This window comes from Anopheles ziemanni, chromosome 2 (assembly GCF_943734765.1).
Source record: "Anopheles ziemanni chromosome 2, idAnoZiCoDA_A2_x.2, whole genome shotgun sequence".
NCBI classification, from domain to species: domain Eukaryota; kingdom Metazoa; phylum Arthropoda; class Insecta; order Diptera; family Culicidae; genus Anopheles; species Anopheles ziemanni.
In genome coordinates this window covers 55859040-55883507 of record NC_080705.1, presented here as the reverse complement: position 1 = coordinate 55883507, position 24468 = coordinate 55859040, and the positions used below count along the sequence as shown (strand labels likewise).

General features: G+C 43.7%; 3 protein-coding genes across 3 annotated transcripts; 1 reads left to right on the top strand and 2 right to left on the bottom strand.

Moving 5' to 3' along the window:
- Positions 1–2051: 2051 nt before the first annotated feature.
- Positions 2052–11359, bottom strand: LOC131281062 (staphylococcal nuclease domain-containing protein 1). Its single transcript, XM_058310314.1, has 8 exons — positions 11215–11359; positions 10867–11025; positions 9324–9448; positions 8105–9232; positions 4068–5076; positions 3402–3583; positions 2891–3017; positions 2052–2283 (listed from the first exon to the last, which is right to left on the bottom strand). Exons 2-8 carry the CDS (start codon positions 10936–10938, stop codon positions 2173–2175), a joined length of 2754 nt encoding a protein of 917 aa, XP_058166297.1. The 5' UTR covers positions 10939–11025; positions 11215–11359; the 3' UTR covers positions 2052–2172.
- A 1017-nt stretch (positions 11360–12376) lies between these two features.
- On the bottom strand, positions 12377–13134 carry LOC131281268 (EEF1A lysine methyltransferase 2). Its single transcript, XM_058310544.1, has 2 exons — positions 12918–13134; positions 12377–12855 (listed from the first exon to the last, which is right to left on the bottom strand). Exons 1-2 carry the CDS (start codon positions 13123–13125, stop codon positions 12392–12394), a joined length of 672 nt encoding a protein of 223 aa, XP_058166527.1. The 5' UTR covers positions 13126–13134; the 3' UTR covers positions 12377–12391.
- A 4962-nt stretch (positions 13135–18096) lies between these two features.
- LOC131281190 (mitochondrial import inner membrane translocase subunit TIM44-like) lies at positions 18097–19469 on the top strand. The gene has a single exon (XM_058310449.1). The coding sequence runs from the start codon at positions 18097–18099 to the stop codon at positions 19384–19386; it is 1290 nt and encodes a 429-aa protein (XP_058166432.1). The 3' UTR covers positions 19387–19469.
- Positions 19470–24468: the final 4999 nt, after the last annotated feature.

Genomic DNA, 24468 nt, shown 5'->3' with positions numbered 1-24468 from the left:
ATATAATTTGTATGTGTTAATAAATACTTATGCTCATTTTTATGCTTATTACAACATATCTAGCTATAGGTTGGATAGAGCGAAGAGGTTAGAAGACGGAAACAGTTTTTCCGTTTTACGCTACACGCTTGTTCAATCCGTTCCCATTTTATTAGAATGGGATATCAACTTTATAAGCAGTGAAGTTACATAAAAAGTGGTATAAGATAAAATATATTAAATTTTATCATTTAACTTTTAATGTTAACATTTTCGTACTTATTTTCGCTGAATTTTTATTTTTTTTCAACATATAACAGGAACATCTCGTTCAACAATTTTAATCTACATTTTTTAGAAGAAAATAAACCTGGCATCGTGAACAAATCCGATAAAAATTAAATTGGGTTTTTTGTATGAAGCCCGTATTTTTAAATGGTCGAATAAAATCAGTTGGCGGGACTTTGGCGACCCCTGACCGTTAGTGCCTGAAGCAACGGATCATTTAAAAAAAAAAGAGGGTAGAAAAAGAAGGGTATCAATGTTTTGCAGGAGTAGGCTTGCAATGAACAAGGATTGGGTGGTCGAGTGTCGCCATTGGTATGTAAAGCAAGCAAGTGACGAAGGCGAAGGATAGGATGGAATAGGGGAAGAAGAGACGATTACAACCAGCCTCACAGCGAGTCGAATAAATTTACGTTATACTCGCTCCAGCCTGTTCATACCTGTAAACCCCACAGGAGACCGTACAACACGACAGTATTACAATATTTGGAGGACCCAACAGCAGTACAGCGCCCACAAACAAAAAAGATCCCGTATTTCTGCTGACATGCGCGTTATTAGGCCAAGTGCTCTGCTTGCTCTGTCCACTACTGAGTTTATATGATCACTGAAGGGATCGTCCAACCACACCCCAAGATCCTTCACCGCAGATACCCTCATACAAATGTCCGTAAATCAACAACTTAATATGAGAAAATATTTAGGTATAACCGTTTTCGGATTTCAGCGAAGGTATGAAGGGGGCGTTGGAGATCCATCCGGATCCTAATAACATCCCACACCTGCATAAACACACAACAGGTATTTTTATAATGTCAGGATAAATTTTATTTTCACCATAAATGGAACCAAGAAAAAAAAGAAAAACTGTAAAAAAAAAAGATTCATTATGACAATCAGGTGAAGATATATAATGCGTTACGCGTAAACCGTAAAAAATAAACACAAATCTGTGATAACTAATGGCTATATGTGAACATGTGAACAAAGGCCAATCTCTTCAACCAACACTGTTCTCCTGTGCCATTCCTGTGAGATGCACGTAACCATCAATAAACACATTCCCTATTCGGTTCCTTTTTCCGAGGCCTTTACATTTTTTTTTTCAATCTTTCTCTCTGTTCTGCTATGTTCGACATCGCTACTTTAGTTGCCTTTCTGCTCACATTCATCTTCATCTTACAATATGAGGGGAGATACACTAGCTCTGTTTACGCCTTCTTCTTGTGGACTCTATTAGTTCTAGTCTTCTTTCCAGCTTCCAGCGCTTCAACGATGATATTGACTGTTGGTTTGGCACCAACCGATGTTTAGTCAGTGTTCTTGTCATTTGGACAGTTGAGTCCATGGAAGCATCATGCTAGTTCTTGGTTGTTGGTGGTAGTCTCTCCTTTCATGAAACGATTTCGTTTCTTGCAATATATCGTAGCATATATATAGAGCCGTAAATGAACCATTTGAAACGATGTTTTCTTTATCAGAAATGATTTTTTGTTTTTCTCTCTTTTATCTCACATTATATAGCTTTTTTACTGTTTATATTGATAGGCAGGTGTGTTATTTCATGTTCATTCGCCCGCAACTCACTCGGTCCAACTTCAATCCTCCTTTTGTCTCTAATGTGTATGTGTGCTTTAGAAGACCGGTTCAACCGGTACGACTTTGACAAAACACGATCACGAGGACGACGATATTATAGAATTGCAACGTTTCCCCTCCGGAGAGTTACTGTTTAATGTCCGTTTATTCTCAGCGGGGGCCCTCAATTCTGCTCTACATCGCACATCCCAGACGTCCGCCCTAAACGGAACGAACGATAGGATATACGTTGAGAGAACAACGTGAGAGGGAAGAACTGGACTGCGATGGAGATGCGTGAGCGAAAAGGGATGGCTCGATTGGCGAACCTTAACGGCTGAGACCAAACTCGCCAGCCTGATCTTCGGTGCTGTCACCGTACTGCCAGATGCCCTTATGGTGCTTACGGGCCTTCTGTTCAGCTTCCTTGTAATCGGCGATCTGAGGAAGAAAGGTCGGAAAAGAAAACAATTAGATCCGATTCATCTACTCGACTTATCGATAAGAAAGATGTTGACACGAACACAAAAGAGGCTGAGCAAGCTAGGTGTCCCTGTTAACATTGGTAACAAGATCGCACCATGGGTGAACAGGCTTATTTGAGTCTCCGTTAGGGTTTGCGTACCATCACGTAATTACTCTGGACCACCAAGATCAAAAGAGCATACATAAACCTCACCAATATCAAAAGGATTAGTGACGAAATTGTTGCAGAAAGGTTAAACAAATTATATCTCATATTTGCGTACTAATTTACAGATAAACTTGACGGCAAAAGGCAACGATGTCGAACTAAGAAAGCAATCTTTGAAGGTCTCGCATCTAGGCGTAAGGATCGGTTTGAACGAATTTTTCGCTTTTCCTTGAATTCTTTTGGTATGGTATTTTGACACATTATCGGATATTTATGATCGACTATCAAAAAGAGGCTAAATTCGCGCATTGTCATCAGTCAGTTTTTAGATCAGGGAAGATATCCATTAGATAGATTGTTAATATACATTAGATAATTTAAGAACGCATAGCTTGGTGGTCAGTTTACACTTACCAACTTGGTCAGTCTACGATCCTTCTTGTTCTTGTCCGCGATCACGTATCCGTCGGCGATCAGATCCTCTCCGACGTCAGACTTCGTGCTCGGATCCACCAGGGTCACATACTCTGTACCGGTGATGCTGTAAAAGATTTATATCACATTATTTTGAGAAAATTGTCATTCGATCATTCGTTGGCACTGCAACTCACAAAACAAAATAAGCTCAAGGCGTTCGACGATGAGAAATATGGATTAAATTATGAAAGTGTTCTGTAAAACCTATTTGATGCTTCATACGGTGAATGATGGGCTAAGCCAGCAGCCGTACCTGCTTCCGAAGGTCGGTACGGATACGAGCGGCGGAAGTGTTCCGCGCACTCGATTCTGTCTTTACTTTTGGTAATGATCTAGAAGCTCTGACAATGATGTTACTGTTTGTCACAGCTTTGGCATATCAATGCCGCAGCGGACCGCGTGAAGCTGGTGTTTAATGATGAGCATAAATGATTCGCGCTTCACTTACCGGTATTCGATGTTCATGTTCAGACTGCGGTTGAGCACGTCCTGCGAGAACGCCTTCACCGCTTCGTTACGATCGTCGGTGTCGGTCGGCAAGACAAGCAGGGCCGGCACGTATTCGTGCGCGTACGGTTTCTCCGAGAGGAACGTAGGCGGGAGCATTGCTAGGCGGGTCGAGGGAACGTTCTGTGAAAAGGGTAAAGTAATGGTTATTTCCTTGGTACACACACAACCTATCCAAAAGGTTATCATTCATCCGACTCGGGGAAGTTCTGTACGAGGAACACGGCCATAGAATTGGTTGACCAGGCGGTACAATTAGAATGCACCCTCGTAGCCTGCGTACATTTTCGACGCGTTGGAGAGACCATGCACGACCTTCCGTGGCCCATGTCGTGAAGCTATCGAAGTGAACAGGCAAAAGAATATTACCGTCTACCTCTGGCTACACTGAACCCGTTCCGGAAGTGCTGCGTACTCTCCTGCATCGGAAAAGACATTCAGGTGGAGGTTTTTCTTGCGTGCCGGGTAAAGACCGTAAGTCAATGGTTCACTCGCTAGTTTTGTTCTGGCAAGCTTATGACTCAAGCATTTCTTTTGAAGTGACAGAAATGGATCTAAGGAGCTTGCGGCTTTGAATTTTCTTTCCCTTCCTACATTTGCTACTTACCTCGCGGTTTCCATAGTCGACGTAGAGAATCGACACGTTGCCACCCTTCTCGACCTTCTCCACCTTCGCACGGTACCACTCGTCGTCCTCGGAGAATTTGGCCGCACAGAGGTCACCACGCTTTGGCGCGTACGCTCCCGTTACCGGGGGCATAGCCTTGAACTCCTGGCGCAGCTTGGTCATGAGTTCCTCCAGTTTGGCACCCTGCTCGGTATGCTGGGCATAGAAGTGCAGCTCGGGAGTCACCTCCGTCACGACGACGCTCTCGTACTTGACCTTCCGGTCGGCGGGTGTGTTTACGTCCGGCGTATCATCAATCTCATCCTTGTTCTCCTCCTCCACCGGCTTCTCGACGTAGTCCTTCCAGATATTCTTCCTCCTCGCCTTGGCGCGGTTCTCGGCGTCCTTGAGCGAGCGGAAGTATTCGGACTTCTCCGCCGTAAAGTGCACTTCGGCCAGACCCTCCTCGACCAGGGCCACCGAGAGGTTCATATTGTTCTCTGCGAATAGCCAGCCGATCACGCTAGTCGCTTGCTTGTCGGTGGTATCGATCTTCACGCTAACGTCTCGCTGCAGGACACGTTCGCGCGTGAACTGGAGTGCCTCATCGCCAAACGGTTCACCTTCCTGGGCCGGTGCCCCACCGATGGCGGGACGAGCCGAGCGGCGGCAACTGATGCCAGCAAGCAGGAATGTTACCAGACAGCTTTCCTTCGGGCAGTACAGTCGCAGGCGGGATCCGCTGGCAACGAATTCGACGATAGCCTCGGTGCGCAAGGCACGCTGCCACGACGGCAGATAGTGGTGCTTGATGCGGGAATGATCCGTCGTCAGGTCGTTGATGCGGTGCGCCGGGATGTCCTTCTTCGCGTGCAGACCCTTCAAACCCTTGATCGCTTGCTCCTGGGCGGCACGCAGTTTGTCATACTCGGGTGAGCGCTGCTCATCGTCTTGGCGGTAGTTGATCACCGTCGCGAGACCCTTCTCGAGCATTGCTTCGGCCACATTCCTGTAAAGATTAGCAAACATAAACACGTTAATTTTTCATAACACAACGATCTTTACTGGTGAGAAGCATTGAACTACAAACATTAGAGAGAGTCACAGAAACAAAACAGACGGTGACAAATTACCCACACTAGACTCGGGCAACTACGTGCAGCCCGGATAAAACTGTGAAGAAGGTATATGTTTAGTGCATTGAGTCACAGAAATAAAGCGAGGGTGTTCCATGTCCTTAGAGGAAGGAAAACCCCAACAAAGTATCTGTGAACATTATTATACCATCATTTGATCAAGTCATTTCCCATCAAAAAGGGAAAGACGAACCTATTGTGATGGTTTCGGTCGGATTAATTTCTGCAGTATTATTTTAGCATCCTACATATCCTTACTATAAGATCATTTTTGTATTGTAGACGCTATAATACATGTTACGCCAGCGATATCTAATTATTTAAAGAGTAATGCATGTTAATTGTACAAATGTTCTTTGCATTGTGTCACAGAACTAAAACGAGTGTGATCCACCACCTCAACGGCCGGAATAACTCAACGAAGCATCTGTGAACATTATTATACCATCATTTGATCAAGTCATTTCCCATCAAAAAGGGAAAGACGAACCTATTGTGATGGTTTCGGTCGGATTAATTTCTGCAGTATTATTTTAGCATCCTACATATCGTTACTATAAGGTCATTTTTGTATTGTAGACGCTATAATACATGTTACGCCAGCGATATCTAATTATTTAAAGAATAATGCATGTCAATTGTTCTAAAGTTCATTGCATTGTGTCACAGAACTAAAGCGAGTATGATCCACCACCTCAACGGCAGGAATAACTCAACGAAGCATCTGTGAACATTATTATACCATCATTTGATCAAGTCATTTCCCATCAAAAAGGGAAAGACGAACCTATTGTGATGGTTTCGGTCGGATTAATTTCTGAAGTATTATTTTAGCATCCTATATATCGTTACTATAAGATCGTTTTTGTATTGTAGACGCTATAATACATGTTACGCCAGCGATATCTAATTATTTAAAGAGTAATGCATGTTAATTGTACAAATGTTCATTGCATTGTGTCACAGAACTAAAGCGAGTATGATCCACCCAACGGCAGGAATAACTCAACGAAGCATCTGTGAACATTATTATTCCATCATTTGATCAAGTCATTTCCCATCAAAAAGGGAAAGACGAACCTATTGTGATGGTTTCGGTCGGATTAATTTCTGAAGTATTATTTTAGCATCTTATATATCGTTACTGTAAGATCGTTTTTGTATTGTAGACGCTATAATACATGTTACGCCAGCGATATCTAATTATTTAAAGAATAATGCATGTTAATTGTACAAATGTTCATTGATCTGTGTCACAGAACTAAAACGAGTATGATCCACCACCTTAACGGCAGGAATAACTCAACGAAGCATCTGTGAACATTATTATACCATCATTTGATCAAGTCATTTCCCATCAAAAGGGGAAAGACGAACCTATTGTGATGGTTTCGGTCGGATTAATTTCTGAAGTATTATTTTAGCATCCTATATATCGTTACTGTAAGATCGTTTTTGTATTGTAGACGCTATAATACATGTTACGCCAGCGATATCTAATTATTTAAAGAATAATGCATGTCAATTGTTCTAAAGTTCATTGCATTGTGTCACAGAACTAAAGCGAGTATGATCCACCCAACGGCAGGAATAACTCAACGAAGCATCTGTGAACATTATTATACCATCATTTGATCAAGTCATTTCCCATCAAAAAGGGAAAGACGAACCTATTGTGATGGTTTCGGTCGGATTAATTTCTGATCTGATTATTTTAGCATCCTACATATCGTTACTATAAGATCATTTTTGTATTGTAGACGCTATAATACATGTTACGCCATCGATACATCACTATTTAAAGAGTAAAGCATCTTCTGAATTGTTCAAATGTTCATTTCATTGTGTCATCGGACTAAAAAACGAGTTTGTTCCATGTCCTTAAAGGCAGGAAAAAGTCAACGAAGCGTCTGTGAACATTATTATTCCATCATTTGATCAAGTCATTTCCTATCGAAAAGGAATTGACGAACCTATTTTGATGGTTCCGGTCATTTTTTAAAGTATTATAGCAAGCGATATCTCAATTTTTTTGAGAATAATGCATGTTAATTGCATTGTATCACAGAACTACAGCGAGTATGATCCATGTCCTAAAAGGAAGAAAAAAAACTCAACGAAGTATCTGTAAACATTACTTTTCCATCATTTGATCAAGTCATTTCCCATCAAAAAGGTATTGACGAACCTATTTTGATGATTCCGGCCAGATTAATTTCTGAAGCATCCTAAATATCGTTATTATTATATCATTTTTGCATTGTAGACGAAACAATACATGTTACGCCCGCGATATCCATTTTTTATGTAATCCATGTTAATTGTTCAAGTATTCATTGCATTGTGTCACAGAACTAAAGCGAGTATGATCCATGTCCTTAACGGCAGGAATAACCAAACAAAACATCTGTGAACATTACTTTACCATTGACGAACCTATTATGATGGTTCCGGACGCCAACTTCTTCTTAGCGTAACAACCGTCTTCGATCATGCCTCCCCGTAAAGAGCTTACTAAACATTCTTCGCTTTGTGTACATGGATAGTCCGGTCACGTTTGGGATTAGAACGCACGTCGTAGAGGTGGTGAGCCTCGGCGCTCGTGTGCCGATTTTCTAACCGAATTAACCGCTCGGCTCTCGCGAACCCTTTCTATCCTACACATTCTAAAGATAGAGAATTAAAATTTGCTCATTCTTACGCTACTTTTGTTAAGAAGCGTGCATGCGGACCGATTGATTATGTTGAACATGTTTGTTCTGTTTTGTTACAACTTATGTCCGTCAAAAATGGCAATGACGAACCTCTTATAAAATCCCGTCCATGAGAAATATGTGTAAATGATATTTGGGTATACAGATTTAAATCGTAGTTACTTTTTACATTGTATTGAATACTTACAAGTCTCCCAGCCTAACAGTGTAGCAGAATTTCTCCGGGTAGTTATCGCGGGCGGGTGCTACGTAGTCCAGCGTGCAAGTAACCTTCTTGCCAATCAGCTTCTTGCGCAGGAATTCACGAGCCTCAAACATCCAGGGAATGTCGTACAACGGACGCGAGTTCTTAGTACGGGGAGGATCATCCTCCTTCGGACGCGGGGGGCGAATAGACGAGAAGAACACCTTCTTCGTGACGGTACCAACCTTCACCGCAACGGCATCACCGTTGAACACCTCTACGACCGTACCGATCAGCTCCTTGTCCTTAGTATTCGCAAGTGCCGCCGGTGGTTTGTAGTCCTTCCAGAGGCGCAGTCGCTGGTTCTTGGCCTCACGCTCAGAGGCACGTAGGCGTTCGATGCCTTCCTTCACGTACGGTATGCTCCACTCGACACACTTGGCGAAACCGTTGCGTAGCAGGGACTCGGCAATGTTACCGTCCTGATGCAGGATTGTCCCGAGGAAGTTAGTGTTGCTGTTCGACTCCAACCTAATTTTCACATCTCGTTGTAGCAGGCGGCATTCAACATGGAAGCGAGCCTCATCCGCAAACGGCACTTCAGTCGTGTTGTCCGGTTTGCCGTCGGCGTCTAGCTTGAAGCCCGGGCAGCGGATTCCGGACATCATGAGCGTGATGTGCTGGTAAACACCACGGCTTGGCATGAGGAAAGCGCGCACCGTCGAACCGTCCCGCACGTGCTCGATGATACCCTTGATCAGTTGGCCCGCGTGCTGATCGACGAACTGCTTCGGGTTCTCGATGTTCCACGTAATGTTACGCACATGCTCGGATTCCGGAGCATCGCTCCACAAACCCTTCCGCGCCTTGCGGGCCGCATCCTCCAGCTCGATAAGGCGGGTATGCTCAGGCGTTTGACGGACTCCGTCCCGGCGCACCGTCACAAGTCCCTCGGAGATGATCGACTCGACGATGTTTTCCGAGTTCACGTCCTTGCCCAGCTTGATGTAGCCGTACTCGCGGTTCGCGTTCGGCGGTTTCTCCGAGTAGAACCACACCTCCTGCCCGACCAACCGTTGGCGCAGGTATTCACGGGCCTCCCAGGCGTAAGGTTGATCCTTCGAGCCATCACTGGGGAAACGGAAGTCAATCGTTTATAACCTCACAAAGATTCATACACGCGTAAGGCGTTAGAGGTTATGTACCTGGCCCCGATACTTACCTTGAACCGTTCGTTGGACGACGCGCTAGCTTCGGAGCGACCACACCGGCAAAATTCAGCTGCTTCTCGCGGGGCGGACCATTCACGGGTTTATCACGCAGAATCACCGAATCGCCGGAAAGGATCTAGTGAAAGGGAAGTGAAACAGGCGATTCAGTACGAGCAGAGTCCTCGTGGCAACAACGTGCGCTTTTTAGAAGCCATGTAAGACGTCCCGAGTAAATGACAGATTTGAGGTGTGTCAAGAGTTCCGGTTCTTCTTCGGATTATCTAGTTCCTGATTCCTGGAACGCCGAACCCAGCTGCACAAAACTAATCAAATAAATCCATTTTTGTTTATCGCTGAATGAACAATAATATGTTCACAATCCTAAGCCACCGGTGGCTTTAAACATAGGTAAATTGAAATGTGTCTAAATGTGAAACTTGATGTGATGAAGTCGGCTATCACCAACAAAACTAGAAACATACCTCTTTTATTCATCACCATCAACTGTATTTTTAAGGAAACCAAACGCGACTCTTGTACAAACAATCCAAACAATCTTAAATAAATTGGCATTCGTAGTTTTTTCATGCACTAACTTGTCATTACATTAATTTTAATTTCCCATTCGTTCGCATAAAAAAAATAAATCAAAGAATCTGTTCCTTTGTTTTTATGTAAAATATTCTGATTCCAAAATCATGACTAGACGTCCACACGGCATCGTAGCGTAACGATTTTGACACTCCATCGTAGTGTCAACTATTTTTTATGGCCGTGGCTAAGGCCCCTTGACCAACATTTACACTACGACGGAGAATCAAAATCGATACGCTACGATGCCGTGTGGACGCTGCTGGAAGAAATAAAAAATAAAATTTCTTGTATTTTAAAACCATCAGCAAAGACGATCAATAATTATCATGAAAGAATTCAAGAAGTTACGTAAACAAGTTGCATCCAGCCCAAACAAAAATCAGAGAGAGCACTTACTCAGGCGATTGAATAAAGCAATTTATTTTGAACAATAATACAGCCTGTTGCACTTTCACGATTTTTAAAACCCCTGTAGGAAAATTAAATCCCTTAAAGTTCCACGAAACGTAATGCTCATCACTACAAGCACTTCTCACTAAGCGGTAGGGGGAGTGAGATGAGAGTGATCACACGAGAATTCGTTGGTTCCGTCAATGGAACGAGGCAGACAGAGAGAGGTGATCGCAATGTGAGACGGAATATGAGAAAGTTAAATGAGAAATCGTAGCAGCCAAAAGTCACGTTGAACACTTCCACAGCGACACAGAAGGGAAAAATTCTTTGATGGTTTTATAGAACCGCTACTGCTTTTCACGGTCCAAACCTTCGTATGGCTTTAAAAGGCGCCGGAACTGCATAGTTAATTGGATACTAGGCAGATCGTGTTCCCTGGTGCAGTTGTCCATTGCCTTACTGATCGGCATGTTCTGTCACATATTTTCTCTTTTTGCACGGTTAACAGACGATCACAAGTATGGGATCATGGGACGGGCTGTAAGAAGACGAAAGACGGTACAGTACCTGCTTCACGATTCCTTTCTTCAGCACAGGTGGTGGAGCAGGGGTGGCGGCAGGCGCTGGAGTCGTGCTCATCTTGCGTTCCGAAACGGCTACGTGGTTCAGCTAAACTTTCCTTTTTCCGGGAGTATCACTACGGGTCTTTCGAAACCGTCACTATCACTTGAGAGAAGAAGAAGTGAAGATAAATCCAAGTGAAACCGATTACCACCTCGTCGTGCCTGTCGATCGTATTCCATCATAACTACAGGGTAACCCCGGCCCCCGGCCCCGCACATCCCCGCCGAGGATGCAAACACAGAAACGAGAGGATTCTTTAGAGAACAAGCCTCCATCCACTTGCATAGATACCTTTAAATCGCCAGGGTGCTTTGCATACGTGTAAAGCTTTCCAAATTTAGTCCCACAACAGGACCGAGGTAGCAGAGACAGAGACGAACCACCGGATACACAGGGCGCACCAGAGCCACGAAGTCAACACATTTGCACCGGACAAAATCTGAGAACGAAGTGAGGTGTGATTGCGTGTAAATTCACTACGTTGAACGAAAGCGCTTCCTAAGCGGTGTGAAGGTGAGATGCTTTCATGCCCGGGAGACAGTGGCTAGAGCAAGACAGAAGAATCGTGTTGGCTGACAGTTGGAAACGTCACCGTACACTGAACTGAAGTTGACAACTAACTCAAAACGGGATATTTTGCTAAAAGGATATTTAAAAAAATAGGAAATTCGTACCGGTTCGAATCGGGCGAAACCGGTTTTTTTTTCAAAACAAGCACAAGCTTGTGCAAATGAAGCAAAATTTGTTTCCAAAGATAATACCGTGTCTGTGAACCCTGGATATGTCGTAACGAAATAATGAACAATGGATGTGTAAAAGCCATGCATTAACATTTGGTAGAATTGTTTAACCTTAAGAAAGAAATGTGATTGAAAAAGTACCTAACCAGTCAAAATAGTCCGGTACTTCTAGTGTTAAAAATAAACCGCAATCGAACAACTTCAACACAACTACAACAAACGTAGCATCAACAACTGTTGCAAGAACAACAGGAGGACCACGAACAGGATCAACAGCAATAGGGTTTTAAAATATCTAGTGGTAGGTTTCAATTCTAGATTAAGTATTTAAATTTAACTCGAATTTTGGAACTGATTGCTAGCTAACCGGAAGGCTGAGAACTCTTTTGTTGGCTCTGCCAAGTCTATCTCGACGCTCTTATATACATCCGTATTTAGTTTCGCCACGCATATTCTACAAACTTCCACTTTGAAATATGTACCTATCGTTGGTACACTTCCGCTAGCCTCCTTGGGGATCAGCTGCCAAGAAAATCAGGACATATGGCTTTAGCAGCTGGTCCATAACACTATGGAAGTGTATGTGTCCAGGTTAGCTTGCGAAGGATTCAAAAATCGTACTGTGGTGAATCCTCGTGGAAAAAGAAGCAGAAGAGGGGATAGAATCACTTTTTTAAATTAATAACTCAAACCTTATGCAGGCTATGAGGAGGTATTATAAATACAATTTATTTCGAGGTATTTTTTATGAAAACCACCGAAGTAACCACACTACCTACTTTTCCACCAAACTTAAACGTAGGAGTTGGAATCACCGTTTGCAGTCGAAATAACTCCCCAAAACTGCTGACCAGCTCACTTTCGGTCCAGTTGCACGAGGTGAGTATGAAAAGGCCATCATCCGTGAGCATTTGGTGGACGTGGTCAATGTAAAGGTTTCGCATAGTTTTCGCGTCGTCAGGATGCAGGCTGATGGCATCGTATGTTCCTTTGTCGTGCACCACTTTGAATAAGCCCAATGCGTTCACTTCCGACTCCGAGAGCAAATCGACCACTTTATAGTCGATCGCTAAACTTTGATCCTTACAAATGGCTTTCGCCAGTTCAATAGCTTTCGGCGAATAGTCGATACCGGTGAGCTTCGTGTAACCTTCACGAGCCAGCTCAATCAGCATCATTCCGTTACCACATCCTGCCAATGAAACAATGACCGTTTTTACAATGTGTGTGTGGGCAAGCAGGCAAACAGCTTACCTAAATCAATTATTGAATCGTCCGCCTTGATCGTTTCCTCTTGTTTCGCTATCCAGCAGATGATGCGGTTTTGACTATCCTCATCGAACCACACTTCTCCGACATCGCCATGGTCACGATAGTTTTTAATCTCCCTGGTATAGCTAGACTCCCAGTAGTCTTTAGTGCCGAGCTCAGAACCTTCTAATTCTTCAACGCGATCACACATCGTGCAGAATGAAAGATGGAACCGGCGTGTTTTTGTTTACAAAATAAATCATAAAACATATGACAGCCCGTTGTAGAGATGTGACCTTGGATCCTGACGAATCCGAACCCTACCGGGAGCTTTTCGAGTCGTTCCCAATCTGAGACCCAAATACCCTTAACCTGTGGTCACAGCTTTCCGCAACCGCATGCGGTTGCGTTTTTGATCTGTCAAACGAGCACAGCTTTTTGCCAAAAATAATACTTTAATGTTTGAATATACCACTTATATGAGCATACAATCTCATTAAAGTCTACTAGGAACAATATTTACTGTTGACATATAAAAACGCAAGAGTCTGCGGCAAGAATCAAACTCGTTTGATTTTTTAGTACAGAAACCGCAAGGTCTTGCGTCTGCGGTGACAGCCCATGACAGCTCCTATTTCTCCCATGGGAAAAAACGCAACCGCATGCGGTGGCGCAAAGCTGTGACCAGGGGTTTATTAGACGAGGAATGAATCTGTCATATTTTTCCATCCTTTTACTGTCAAAGTAGGCACTGACAGGGCGTTCGAGATATAAATGATGTCCGCTCGTGTAATAACGCAAAGTTCCTCAAAATGTGTTTTGCAGTTATTTGATCATTTTCATGTTTGAATTTAGCGTATTGTTCATCCTAGAGTAACGAACAAAGTCCGTTGCAAACAACAAAGCAAAAAGTAAACAACTCGCCACTTTGACATAAATTCCAGTCGAAAGAAAATCGGAACCGGTCATGCCTGATTCCGATTTTGAGGAAGGAATGTATCTGTCAAGCGCGTTTGGCAGATAACTTCTGGAAAAATATGACAGATACATTCCTCGTATAATAAGGGTAAAATGCTGCAGCGTTTTAAGTTTCAACATGTTTTTAGTCTGCAAAATTTGACCGCTGGCATTTTTTGCTTTTCTCTGAACTCCACATCACGAACAAAAAACTTCTCATTTTTGTATGGGCCGAGGCGATCTGACACAAAATTAGACCCAAGGAGCGCCAAATTGACGTTTCGACCCGAACCCATGAAAGTTCCATACAAAAAAACCCCTCCACGACGGGAGAGCTACCCCGCAACCACTCCGCCACCATTTGACATACCCCTCACTTCCTAATGACAATCCAAATGCTGTCTGCTCTATCGTTCCGTCCTTTTCTCTCGCGTTATTTTGCCAACAGCATAGACTTGTGTGTGTGTGAGCAACAGCCCGTTGAGGAATTGTTTACATTTTAAAATAACCGCTCGTCCAGTATGTTCTAAAAACTTGGTGTCTATTTTGTACAAGAAATCCCTTGAAAATGTGCTTAAAACCGAATTAAAACATTTGCGAAAGAATGCTGTTTTCTATCGTCGATCCGACAATGTCCAAAACATGTTCAAAACGCAGCAATCTACAGCAAATATTGAAGCTGTAGCTGACAACATACCCGTGGAAGCAGAAATTCTAGTTGAAGATCGAGATGGAGCTTATGTGGATGAAATGGGGTTTCAACGCTATTTATTAATGGAATGTGGAGTAAACATCAACGGGAATCTAAGGGCTATTATAGCAGACGCTCCAGCAAGAGCATTCATAACAGGTTGACTACAAAACTTTTTAGCAGACAATTTCACATGTATTTAATTGTTCTTTCATTTAATTTTCACAGGTGTAGTAGGACATGTTGATTATAGCAGTTGCCAGAAATGTACTGTCGTAGGTCACTACGGCAGCGTTGCTCGCACCATTGTATTTTCAACAACGAACAACGACACAACGAACTGATGGAGGATTCAGGCAAGGCGCCTATCCAGGACACCAAAGAACGATTACACCTCTTTAAGATTTATTTTTTTTACATAGTCTAGGATGTCGTGGTAGCGGATCGTTTGCATCTTATCGATCTTAGCATCATGAAGCGACTGCCGGTGGGCTGGCGAAAAGAAACACTGGGAAAGAGAAAATGGGACCAAAGTCAATGTAAAGTAATACCGCAAGCCTTGCAGACGACAAAACTCATGCAACTAATGAAAGAAGAGTTGTTCTCTGATTCACTTGCCAGAAATCGATGGCTTAGATGCTGGTATGATATTAATGGTTGTGAAGGTTGCGTTTGAAAGCCCCTTCTAAAAATAAATGATACACAGTATTTGTCTTATAAATGGCACAAATATAAAGTTATATCTTTGTAACCTGATTTCAATAATTAACGTGATTTGTCAATCATGGTGGAATTTGAAAAGGTAAACAGTGACGATGGAATGTCCTGAGCCGTTTTTCAGTTGTTTCGGTGGGTTTCACATTGATTGTCCCAGTGGATGTCGTAGCATGAATACTTCCACACTTAACACTTTATTGGCGTGTGCTTTCTGACCAAAAGAACATGCTGCAGTCACTGTCAATTGAGTGTTAAAATCTAAAAAAAACAGCACACTAGAAAAATCAAACACATTATTAAACTGCACAAACTTCGTCGAATTTTTCAACTCCAACCTCTAGTTTCATGATTTTATACTACGCACCTTATTTCGCGCGAGTGCAATTTTGAGAAAATGTATCCATCGTTACGTAAAATAAAACAGACAATCAACAAGACATTTTCCAACATCGCCGATAGATCAACCGGTCTGCGCATCATATGGTATGTATAACGATAAGTGTTCAATCCTCACTAACCAAACAATAAAAATTTCTCTTCAACAGCTTCCACCAATGTAATCACTACCACTGAGTTAACCACGATCGCGACAGTAAATAAATTAAATGAAAAAATAAATTTTCAAAACAACAGTTTTTCCTTAAACGTACTAAAAAATAAAAAATAATGTAAGTTAAATGACATATGTATTTATGTATCAGTTTTTCGTTTTGATCATTATTCGCATTGCATCGAGATTGCTCTCAGTTCGATCGCCATCTACGATGCTATGCGAATAATGACAAAAACAAAAAACTGATACATAAATACATATGTCATTTAACTTACATTATTTTTTATTTTTTAGTACGTTTAAGGAAAAACTGTTGTTTTGAAAATTTATTTTTTCATTTAATTTATTTTATACTTTTACGTATTACATGAACAGAGAAAACAGGATTTATTCTTTTATATGAAAATTGTCATTAAGTTAGTTGAGTCGGAGTGTACTTAAGGAAGGAGTAGAAATCCACTGCCTGTTACTGCAGGATCTGGCGCAACTCGTTTTGCTTTGCAGTGAACAGGATCGCGATGTCCGAGTACCAATTTGATAATCCTTGATAGGACTAAGAGTAGGGCTGCATTCTGTTTTAACGTTTGCTATGAGCACTGAGGAAGTGCTCTCGTTCTTCTGCACTGCTGCGAGTGAACACAACATGCGATCTCTCAATGTCACACAGCGCTCTCCCGGGAGAGCTGCTGAAGCAGACCAGCACGCTATCTGTTCAAGTGGGCCAGAACGGGATCGCCAACGCACAGTCATAATCTGGGAGCGAAATATGCTGGTGTTCTTGGCACACTCTTTCATTACTGATCTCCTGTCTTTTATCTCTGTCCGATTCAATTTTTGCGACATCCAGGAAGGTGAATGCAAGAAAACTGTTTAAAAAACGAAAGAATATCGAATCAAGTGTGCATTACAGGTAGAGGCTAGGAGAGGGAAGAGAAAAGATAGCGGAATGAGGAGGGAAAACAGTCCTAGAGAGGATATTATTTTTGAACCCTAGATTGATAATTTTTTTCGAACCCACTATTTTGAATTTGAACCCACCATCAAATTTGAATCTGACAGCCCGTCAACATCGCTGTCAAATCGGGTCGAAATTTACTGCGCATCGTGCCCTGGACCGACCCGTTTTCGACGCGAAAACGGGTCGGACCAGGCGCCGGAAATATTTCAAAAATCCCCTTGGGGAGCTCCTAAAAAATCAATTCAAGCAATTCTGCTCGAGTGCTTGAAAAATCTCCTAATTTTGTCAGCCGACCTCAACCCCTGGTCACACCCCGCTGGGCAATTTCGAGCAAATCGTCCTAAAAAACGTCCTCCGTGACACAAACATCGAGCAGTTTTGTATGGTGAGGAGGACAAGGAGGACGATTGCTCGAAAAACGTCCTCCAATTGTTTCATCCCCATACAAAAAAGGAGGACGTTTGTTCGCGCGGAGGACGTTTTGAGAACGATATTTCGAGCTGCCTAGCGGGACGGAAGGTTTACACGGCGCTGCGACTTTCCTGCGACCGGGGTTTCTGCGACTACGCCGACGCGACTTCCGTAGTCGGAAGTGTCAAAGTAAAATAGCCTGAGTCGGCCATCTCGTATGTCAAAAGTGTCGCAGAAACTCTCGGTCGTAGCGCCGGGATCTCATAATCAGGGCTATTCCGAGATTCGTTTCGAAACTGTCTCGAACGCGGGCGCTCGTCTCGAATCGAGATTGGATCGGTATTCTAACATTCGATTCGAGTCGACAAAGTCTACATAGCTGTTCGGCAGTTGTCAAAATCAAATGGTCAACACAGATTTGGACGTTGAATGTTGAAAAATCGTTTGTAATTACTGGGGTTTCGTGATAAAATCTATGTAAAATGATATTAGCCTCCTTGTACTGTGCATGCATGTATCAATCATCGCTCTAAAAGTAATAATAACAATCAAATCGAATTATCGAACATCACCAAAGGTTTATTCAAACCATTAAGCGGTAACCCTTAAAACACTTTTGCATACACCTTGAAAAATCTCGAATTCGAATTTGGTAATGCCAAATATCGAATCTCGAACGTTCAGATCTCGGAATAAGTCAGCATAGCTCCTAATATTCAAGATACGCGGATTTCTCTGGTCCCCATAATCAGCGTAAGTCGGATATTGGCTGTACTTCCTTTGTCACCCAAACGCAAACGCAAGACCTTGCGTAAAGCTTTGACCAGAGGTTCAGGGCAGCCTAAGCGCGTTTACATATTTTTCCAACAGACCAAAGCAGTGTGCAGCGGAGAAAATGCATCGATTAAACGCAACGGGCCGAATACTATCGCGGTTAATCCTTTCCGGAGCGCAGCGGAATGTACCTTGTTCGGTGCGCACTTACTCTACCCGAAGACCGGGTTTCTTCACACAAGTGATAGGCAACATCAAGCAGGAGATGGAGAAAAACAAAGAGATGAAAGAGAACCTGAAAAAGTTCCGTGAGGAAGCGGAGCGGCTCGAGCAGTCCGATGCGCTGAAGGCGGCACGACAAAAGTTTAACACGGTTGAGTCGGAGGCGAACAAGGGCAGCGAAGCGTTGCGAGAAAATCTGGGCAAGATACGAGGGCGCGTGTCGGACGCTTTGGACGAGGTGGCCAAGACCGACCTGGCCCGTAAGGCGGGCCAGCTTGGCGAAGAGCTTGGCAAGACGGCGCGCGGCGTAGGCGAAACGCTCGCCGAAAAGGGCCAGGCGCTGGGCCAGTCGAGCGCTTTTCATGGCATTAGCGAAACGGCGAAGGTTGTGCGCCAAGAAATGGACGCGCAGGGTTTCGAGGCACGTGTTTACCGCAGTCCACTGAATCTTCGGAAGCGCGTCGAGGTGTCGATGACGTCAGAAGCGTCGTCCCGTGTCGTAGTGCCGAACGCGGACGCGACCGGCATGCAACTGCACAAAGACAGCAAACTGTACCAGTCATGGGAGGATTTCAAAAACAACAACCAGTACGTGAACAAGGTGCTCACGTGGAAGATGCAGTACGACGAGTCCGAGAACCCGATGATCCGAGCGTCTCGGCTGCTGACGGACAAGGTAAGCGACATCATGGGCAACCTGTTCTCGAAGACGGAACTCTCAGAGACGCTGACAGAGCTGTGCAAGATCGATCCGAGCTTCGACCAAAAGCAGTTCCTGAGCGATTGCGAGAACGACATCATTCCAAACGTGCTGGAGTCGATCGTACGGGGCGAGCTGGAGGTGTTGCGCGACTGGTGCTTCGAGAGCACGTACAACATCATCGCAACGCCGATCTCACAGGCACAAAAGGCCGGTTACCGGCTCGACTCGAAAATCCTCGACATCGAGAACGTCGACCTGGCGATGGGCAAGGTGATGGAGCAGGGTCCGGTGCTGATCGTCACCTTCCAGACGCAACAGATCATGTGCGTGCGGGATGGGAAAGGCGCCGTCATCGAGGGTGATCCAGAGGAGGTGATGCGCTGCCATCATGTGTGGGTACTGTGCCGCGACCCGAAAGAACTGGACCCGAAAGCCGCCTGGCGCCTTATGGAAATGTCAGCCAACAGTACGGAACAGTTTGTGTAAGCCAACTTCCTAACTGCAGCTCCAGCCCAGCATCCTGCATCAGGCAACGATTTCAACGAAAACGTAAGTCCCGAAAAAAATTGGTTCACATTATTAGCGGCAAATGTCTCAACTCTCAACTGTGATCGCATATCGTGTCCCGTGTCCGAAGTGCTCGTGTTCAAACTGCTAGTTGTTACGTTCTGTTGGTTGTGAGTAACGGGACTTAATCTTTATTAAATTAAAAATGCGTCCTTCCGGGACGAGCACCGAAACGATAGGTTGATCCGGTATACGGGATGTAGCTCTCCTGTGTTGACTTAGTAGTATAGGACGGCTGCTCGCATTAGTCTCAGATGAAATATCGGATGGCACAGGCTCCTGCGGTGAGGGCGATATTTCGGAAGATGGTGGAAGGTCCGATGATGCAGATACTGATGACGGTTCCAATTGCCAAGCATCGAACAGTATATCCAAGGGTAACGGTGGATGGGCCTGTGCAGTGTTCCTAGGCGTATCGTTGCTTGTGTGTCGACGTAGCTGGTTAATGTGTCGACGGATGGACTTCCCGTTGGCGGTCCTAACCAGGTACATGAATCGTCCTTGTCGTTCAACCACGGTAGCAGCTATCCACTTCCAATCGTTTAGACGGTATTCCTTAGCGTAGATCAATTCTCCCGGATTTAGCTCTGGAGCTCGTACGCCTAGATTCGGTTGCGCCATTTGTGGAGACGGCAATAACAGCTCTAGCAGAGTCCTGGGACTCCTGCCCAGCATAATCTCGGCTGGAGATTTTCCTCCGACCAATTGCGTATTTGGGGTGGAGCTATACGTCTGCAAGAAGGTGTCCAGGGCTTCTCGCATTGTGAGATCATCAGCTGAAATCTTCCTCACAGCGCGAAGGTGTCGACAAACCTTTCGGCCTGTCCGTTGGACTGCGGATGATACGGTGCTCTCATGATGTGCTCAACCCCAGTTTGCTTACAAAAAGATTCAAATTCCGAACAAACAAACTGTGGGCCGTTATCTGGTACGAGCGTTTCCGGGATGCCAAAACGGGCAAATACGTTTCGAAGAATACTTATCGTCGCCGGGCGTGTTGTGCTACCAGTTGGGATAACCTCTGGCCACTTGGAGAACGAGTCGATAATCACCAGCTACGATTCTCCGTTGAGTGGTCCCGCGTAGTCGACATGAATGCGGCGCCAGGGACCTGATTTTTCCGGTCACCTAGCCGACTTGATGTTTGGTGGGGATTTAGCTGCGATCTAGTATGAATGGCACGAATTTACCCAGACGATGATGTCACGATCCATCGATGGTCAATAGAAGTAACTTCTGGCCATCGCTTTCACTTTGTTGATTCCTGGATGCCAGAGATGAACTTGCTTTAAACATTTCTTCTGCAGTACTTTAGGGATTACCACACACGCTATTACTGAATCCTCGTCGGATTTTGAGTGTGTGCGTATCCGTATACGCCAGTAGGGTTAAAACAAAACGTTGCAATCGATTGGCGGTGTAGTTGGGGATACACTTTTTCGACCCAAATGTCCGTCTGCCAAATATCATCTTGTGAAATTTCTTTATAGCAAAAATGATGGCAAGGCCTTCGCGATCGATCTGGCTATATGCTTTTTTGCCCCTGTTTGAATTGAGCCGTCGGGATATTTATGACTGATTGTCGCCCCGAGGCCGACTGATGAGGCGTCGGCAGACACGATGATCTCCTGCCGAGGATTGTAATGGGTTAGCAGTAGATCGGATTTCACTTCCGGCCTTTAACAAATCGTCTAACGGATAGCGTAATTCTCTCATCTTTGGCACAAATCGACCATAATAGTTAATGGCCCCTAAAAACGACCTGACTTCGGTTATATTTGTCGGCTGAGGGAGCATGCGAATAACTTCCACTTTCTGCGGATCAGGCCGTAATCCATGGCTATCTATAATGTGTCCCAAGTATTTAATTTGGTGTACTTTAAAGGAACATTTCTCCGGTCGTAGTGTAAAATCGTAGTTCACACTAGATCCTCCGATTCCCTTTTTCCTCTGGAGGCATCTACAGCGCTTTCTGAGGGTCGATTCTGTTTTCCCGAACAGGGCTTTTAGCTTCGCCGTCGTCTCCTCGAAGGTGAGTCCCCGTGCTCTACGGTGCCCAGCTTGCGCACCTGTAATCGCACTATTGCAGGATCCACGCTTCGAATGTGGAACCCGATTCGGCTTCGTACCGGAACTCTAAAATGCTGTGATCCAAGCATCCAGGATGAGCTCGGGATTATTCGGCACGGCGGAGTAGTGCTGCTCTGTGGGCAGTCGCTGGGGCTGTCGCTGGAGCTGTGGCACGTTTTGCTGTTGTTGCATCATTTGCGAAATTAACTGCTGCTGATGCTGCATTTGCTGTTGCATTGCGTGCAAAGTTTACAGCAAGATGGCGTTAGCATTGTCTGCCTCGCAAAGGGCCGATGCCCTCCAGTGCCGTATCTATCCTCGTATGCTGTCGCACAACTGACAGCATCGAGTCCAGTAGACAGTAGACATGCTTATTTAAATCCTAAACGGACTATAACAGTTCCCCTTGGGAATTTTCTATGAATCATCACCTTTTCATTATCACGTCGGTAAAAAGATTGTTTTAGACAAGCAAATAAATAATGTTGTATCGAACTTAGGTCGAATATTAAACAAATGCGGCTTTTATTCTCCGTTACAACATTCAGAGCTCCTTTTGTAACCAATTTTGGCTGCCTTAGTTTAGATCTGAAATATGTCGTTGGTAATGAGGAGGGAAAAACATTTTCAAATAATGGTTCATAATTTCGGATAAATTAAACAAACTCTGAGCCACCTTTGTACAACATATCACAAAAGAATATGTTTTATTAAGAAATTTGATATTTGAATTTCGTTTTTCTGCTGCTTGTTGCCTCAATCTGTAATACGGTTCTATTGTTTATGCTACAGTTATTGTATTTTTTATGTAATTTATTTTCAGTAAGAGCAATTAATAGGAAAAGCTTCATCAGTTGAATGGAAACAAAATTAATCTTATAAAATAGATGTAGTTCATTTGAAGAAAGCGAAAAAAACACAAGATCCGTAAACCTTGCAATATAAATATCGTAAAGAAGGGGTACGAATTGAAATACCGCAGCTTGCAACGCACGCTTGGATCAGCTAGTCCAAATGCTCGGACCCGATTTCAAGACGTTGCTGTTGCCTTCCACCTATTTCAATCAGGGCAAAGCTTAAATTATTCACTCAAAATACAAAACATTCGCAAAACCAAACCAAAGATTGAATTTTTCAATGACCACCCTTTCTGTTTTTGAACTGTCTGTCGTTACTGTTAAATCGTTAAAGACTAAGAATATCTGTATAAGTTCCTCTTTTCCTCTGGTTTATGTTTCTATTTTAATTCGAAATTTTTTCTCCTTGCTGCACCATGCACTCGTACCATTCTTCACCTCAAACTTGCCACCGTAGCGGTCACTATAGGTTGTGTGTTCAAGTGTATAGCATACTTTTGATGTTGTATATATATATATTTATCTAATTCATGTTGGCCTTTACAATTTACGGTTGGGATTCCTTCCCTCTTTCTCTGCCTTTGATTGATGTTATTGCATGACGCTGTTTTATACTTCTTTTAATTTTCTCCACCTATTTGTTACTATTCTGCTCGGCCCTTCGAACGACATTGGGCTGCATTTCAACTGCGTTAAAACATGAATGTAATTGTTTCGGCTATGCGTTTTTCGTTTATTACTAGCTCGCCGCAGGGAACAGCACGTATCATGAACCACCAATGGCTTGCAATGAATGGGTGAGTACCGGACGACGTGGTCAGGATGGTGTACCGCTAAGCGAGTGAGGAAATGGTTTACGATCCGCTTGCCAACCGCCTCACCGCAGTAATTTTCCTTAACTTGTTTTTTTTTATCAATAATCGTTACTATCGAGACGAACATCAAACATACAAGAGAGCTGACCACGGTGGCTTACGGTAATAATGTATGGAAAATCGGGTCGATTTGCGCTTTTCGTGTGTCGCCAATTTGCTGAAGACCGATCAGCATACCTGTTCAGAATATAATTTGGAATCTTTTTACGCTATGGGTTCACCCTGGGACCAATTGTGCTCACGGGTATCCTGGGAAATTCAATGTGAGCCATACTCAAATGTTTCCGACGGGTAAATGAAAGGAAAGATGGTGCCAGCTAGGTTAAAACCAAAACGAGACTATCGTTATGCTTATAGAGAAGAGGGTAAATGGATTTGTTCAAAATTGAATTCTACGCAACAACAAACTCTTTAGAAGTGTGTTTAATGTACGAACCAGCCGTATATAGCCGCTCTTAACCCTGCCAAGAGTTTTCCAAAAAGAACAAACGCGTTGCAGCCTTTGGGAAAACTCTTCTTGATGGCGTTATGCAAGGTCGTTTGAAAAAATAAGATTCTTTCCTACGGACACTGTCACCACTCACGCATACACCCATCGAGAATAACACCTGTTTTTAATATTTTTTACTGCCTTCTGTTGACTAAGCTTATATAACTTGAACACTCAGTCCACAGCACTGTAACTTACGCGGAAGAATCGAGATGACACTGTTACAGCGAATCAAAGATGTCCACCCAAGACCAGAACACTCGTAATTTTGCAGGTTTATTGAAACACAACTTCTTTTGCCGCGCATTTGTTTTTGGTTTTTTGGACACGAAAAACGAATGATTCTATTTGAGTTATTTATTTCGGTTCTTCCCTTCCTCCAGACCAAAGAAAGCTTTACAAGGAACCGGAAGTTTCTTTGAGCTTGCCCTATAGTACACCTAACGCTGAATGCCGTGCTCGGACGAGGGGAGTAGAATGTGTTCAATTTGATTTCTCCTATCACTTTTCTACTTATGTTCCTCGTTTGTTTGTTCGGATACAGAATATGGCTAAATTTACTTTGAATGGTTGGTTAGTGTTTCCTCCTTTGATTTTTTTTACACACTGTCCTTAAGATAAGGGAGCAATAGTTCTTATGTGTTGCCAGTTTTAATGTGTGTGTGTGAGTGTGTCTGTGGTTTCTGTTGCTACTTCTAACTATAAGCTT

Excerpts from the sequence above, each read along its gene's own strand:
- LOC131281062 (XM_058310314.1), bottom strand. The coding sequence starts at position 10,938 with ATGAGCACGACTCCAGCGCCTGCCGCCACCCCTGCTCCACCACCTGTG. Across the intron at positions 3,584-4,067 it reads TCGACTATGGAAACCGCGAG|AACGTTCCCTCGACCCGCCT; the intron begins GTAAGTAGCAAA and ends CCCTTTTCACAG. Across the intron at positions 3,018-3,401 it reads AACATGAACATCGAATACCG|CATCACCGGTACAGAGTATG; the intron begins GTAAGTGAAGCG and ends AATCTTTTACAG.
- LOC131281268 (XM_058310544.1), bottom strand. The coding sequence starts at position 13,125 with ATGTGTGATCGCGTTGAAGAATTAGAAGGTTCTGAGCTCGGCACTAAA. Across the intron at positions 12,856-12,917 it reads CGATTCAATAATTGATTTAG|GATGTGGTAACGGAATGATG; the intron begins GTAAGCTGTTTG and ends TTTCATTGGCAG.
- LOC131281190 (XM_058310449.1), top strand. The coding sequence starts at position 18,097 with ATGCATCGATTAAACGCAACGGGCCGAATACTATCGCGGTTAATCCTT.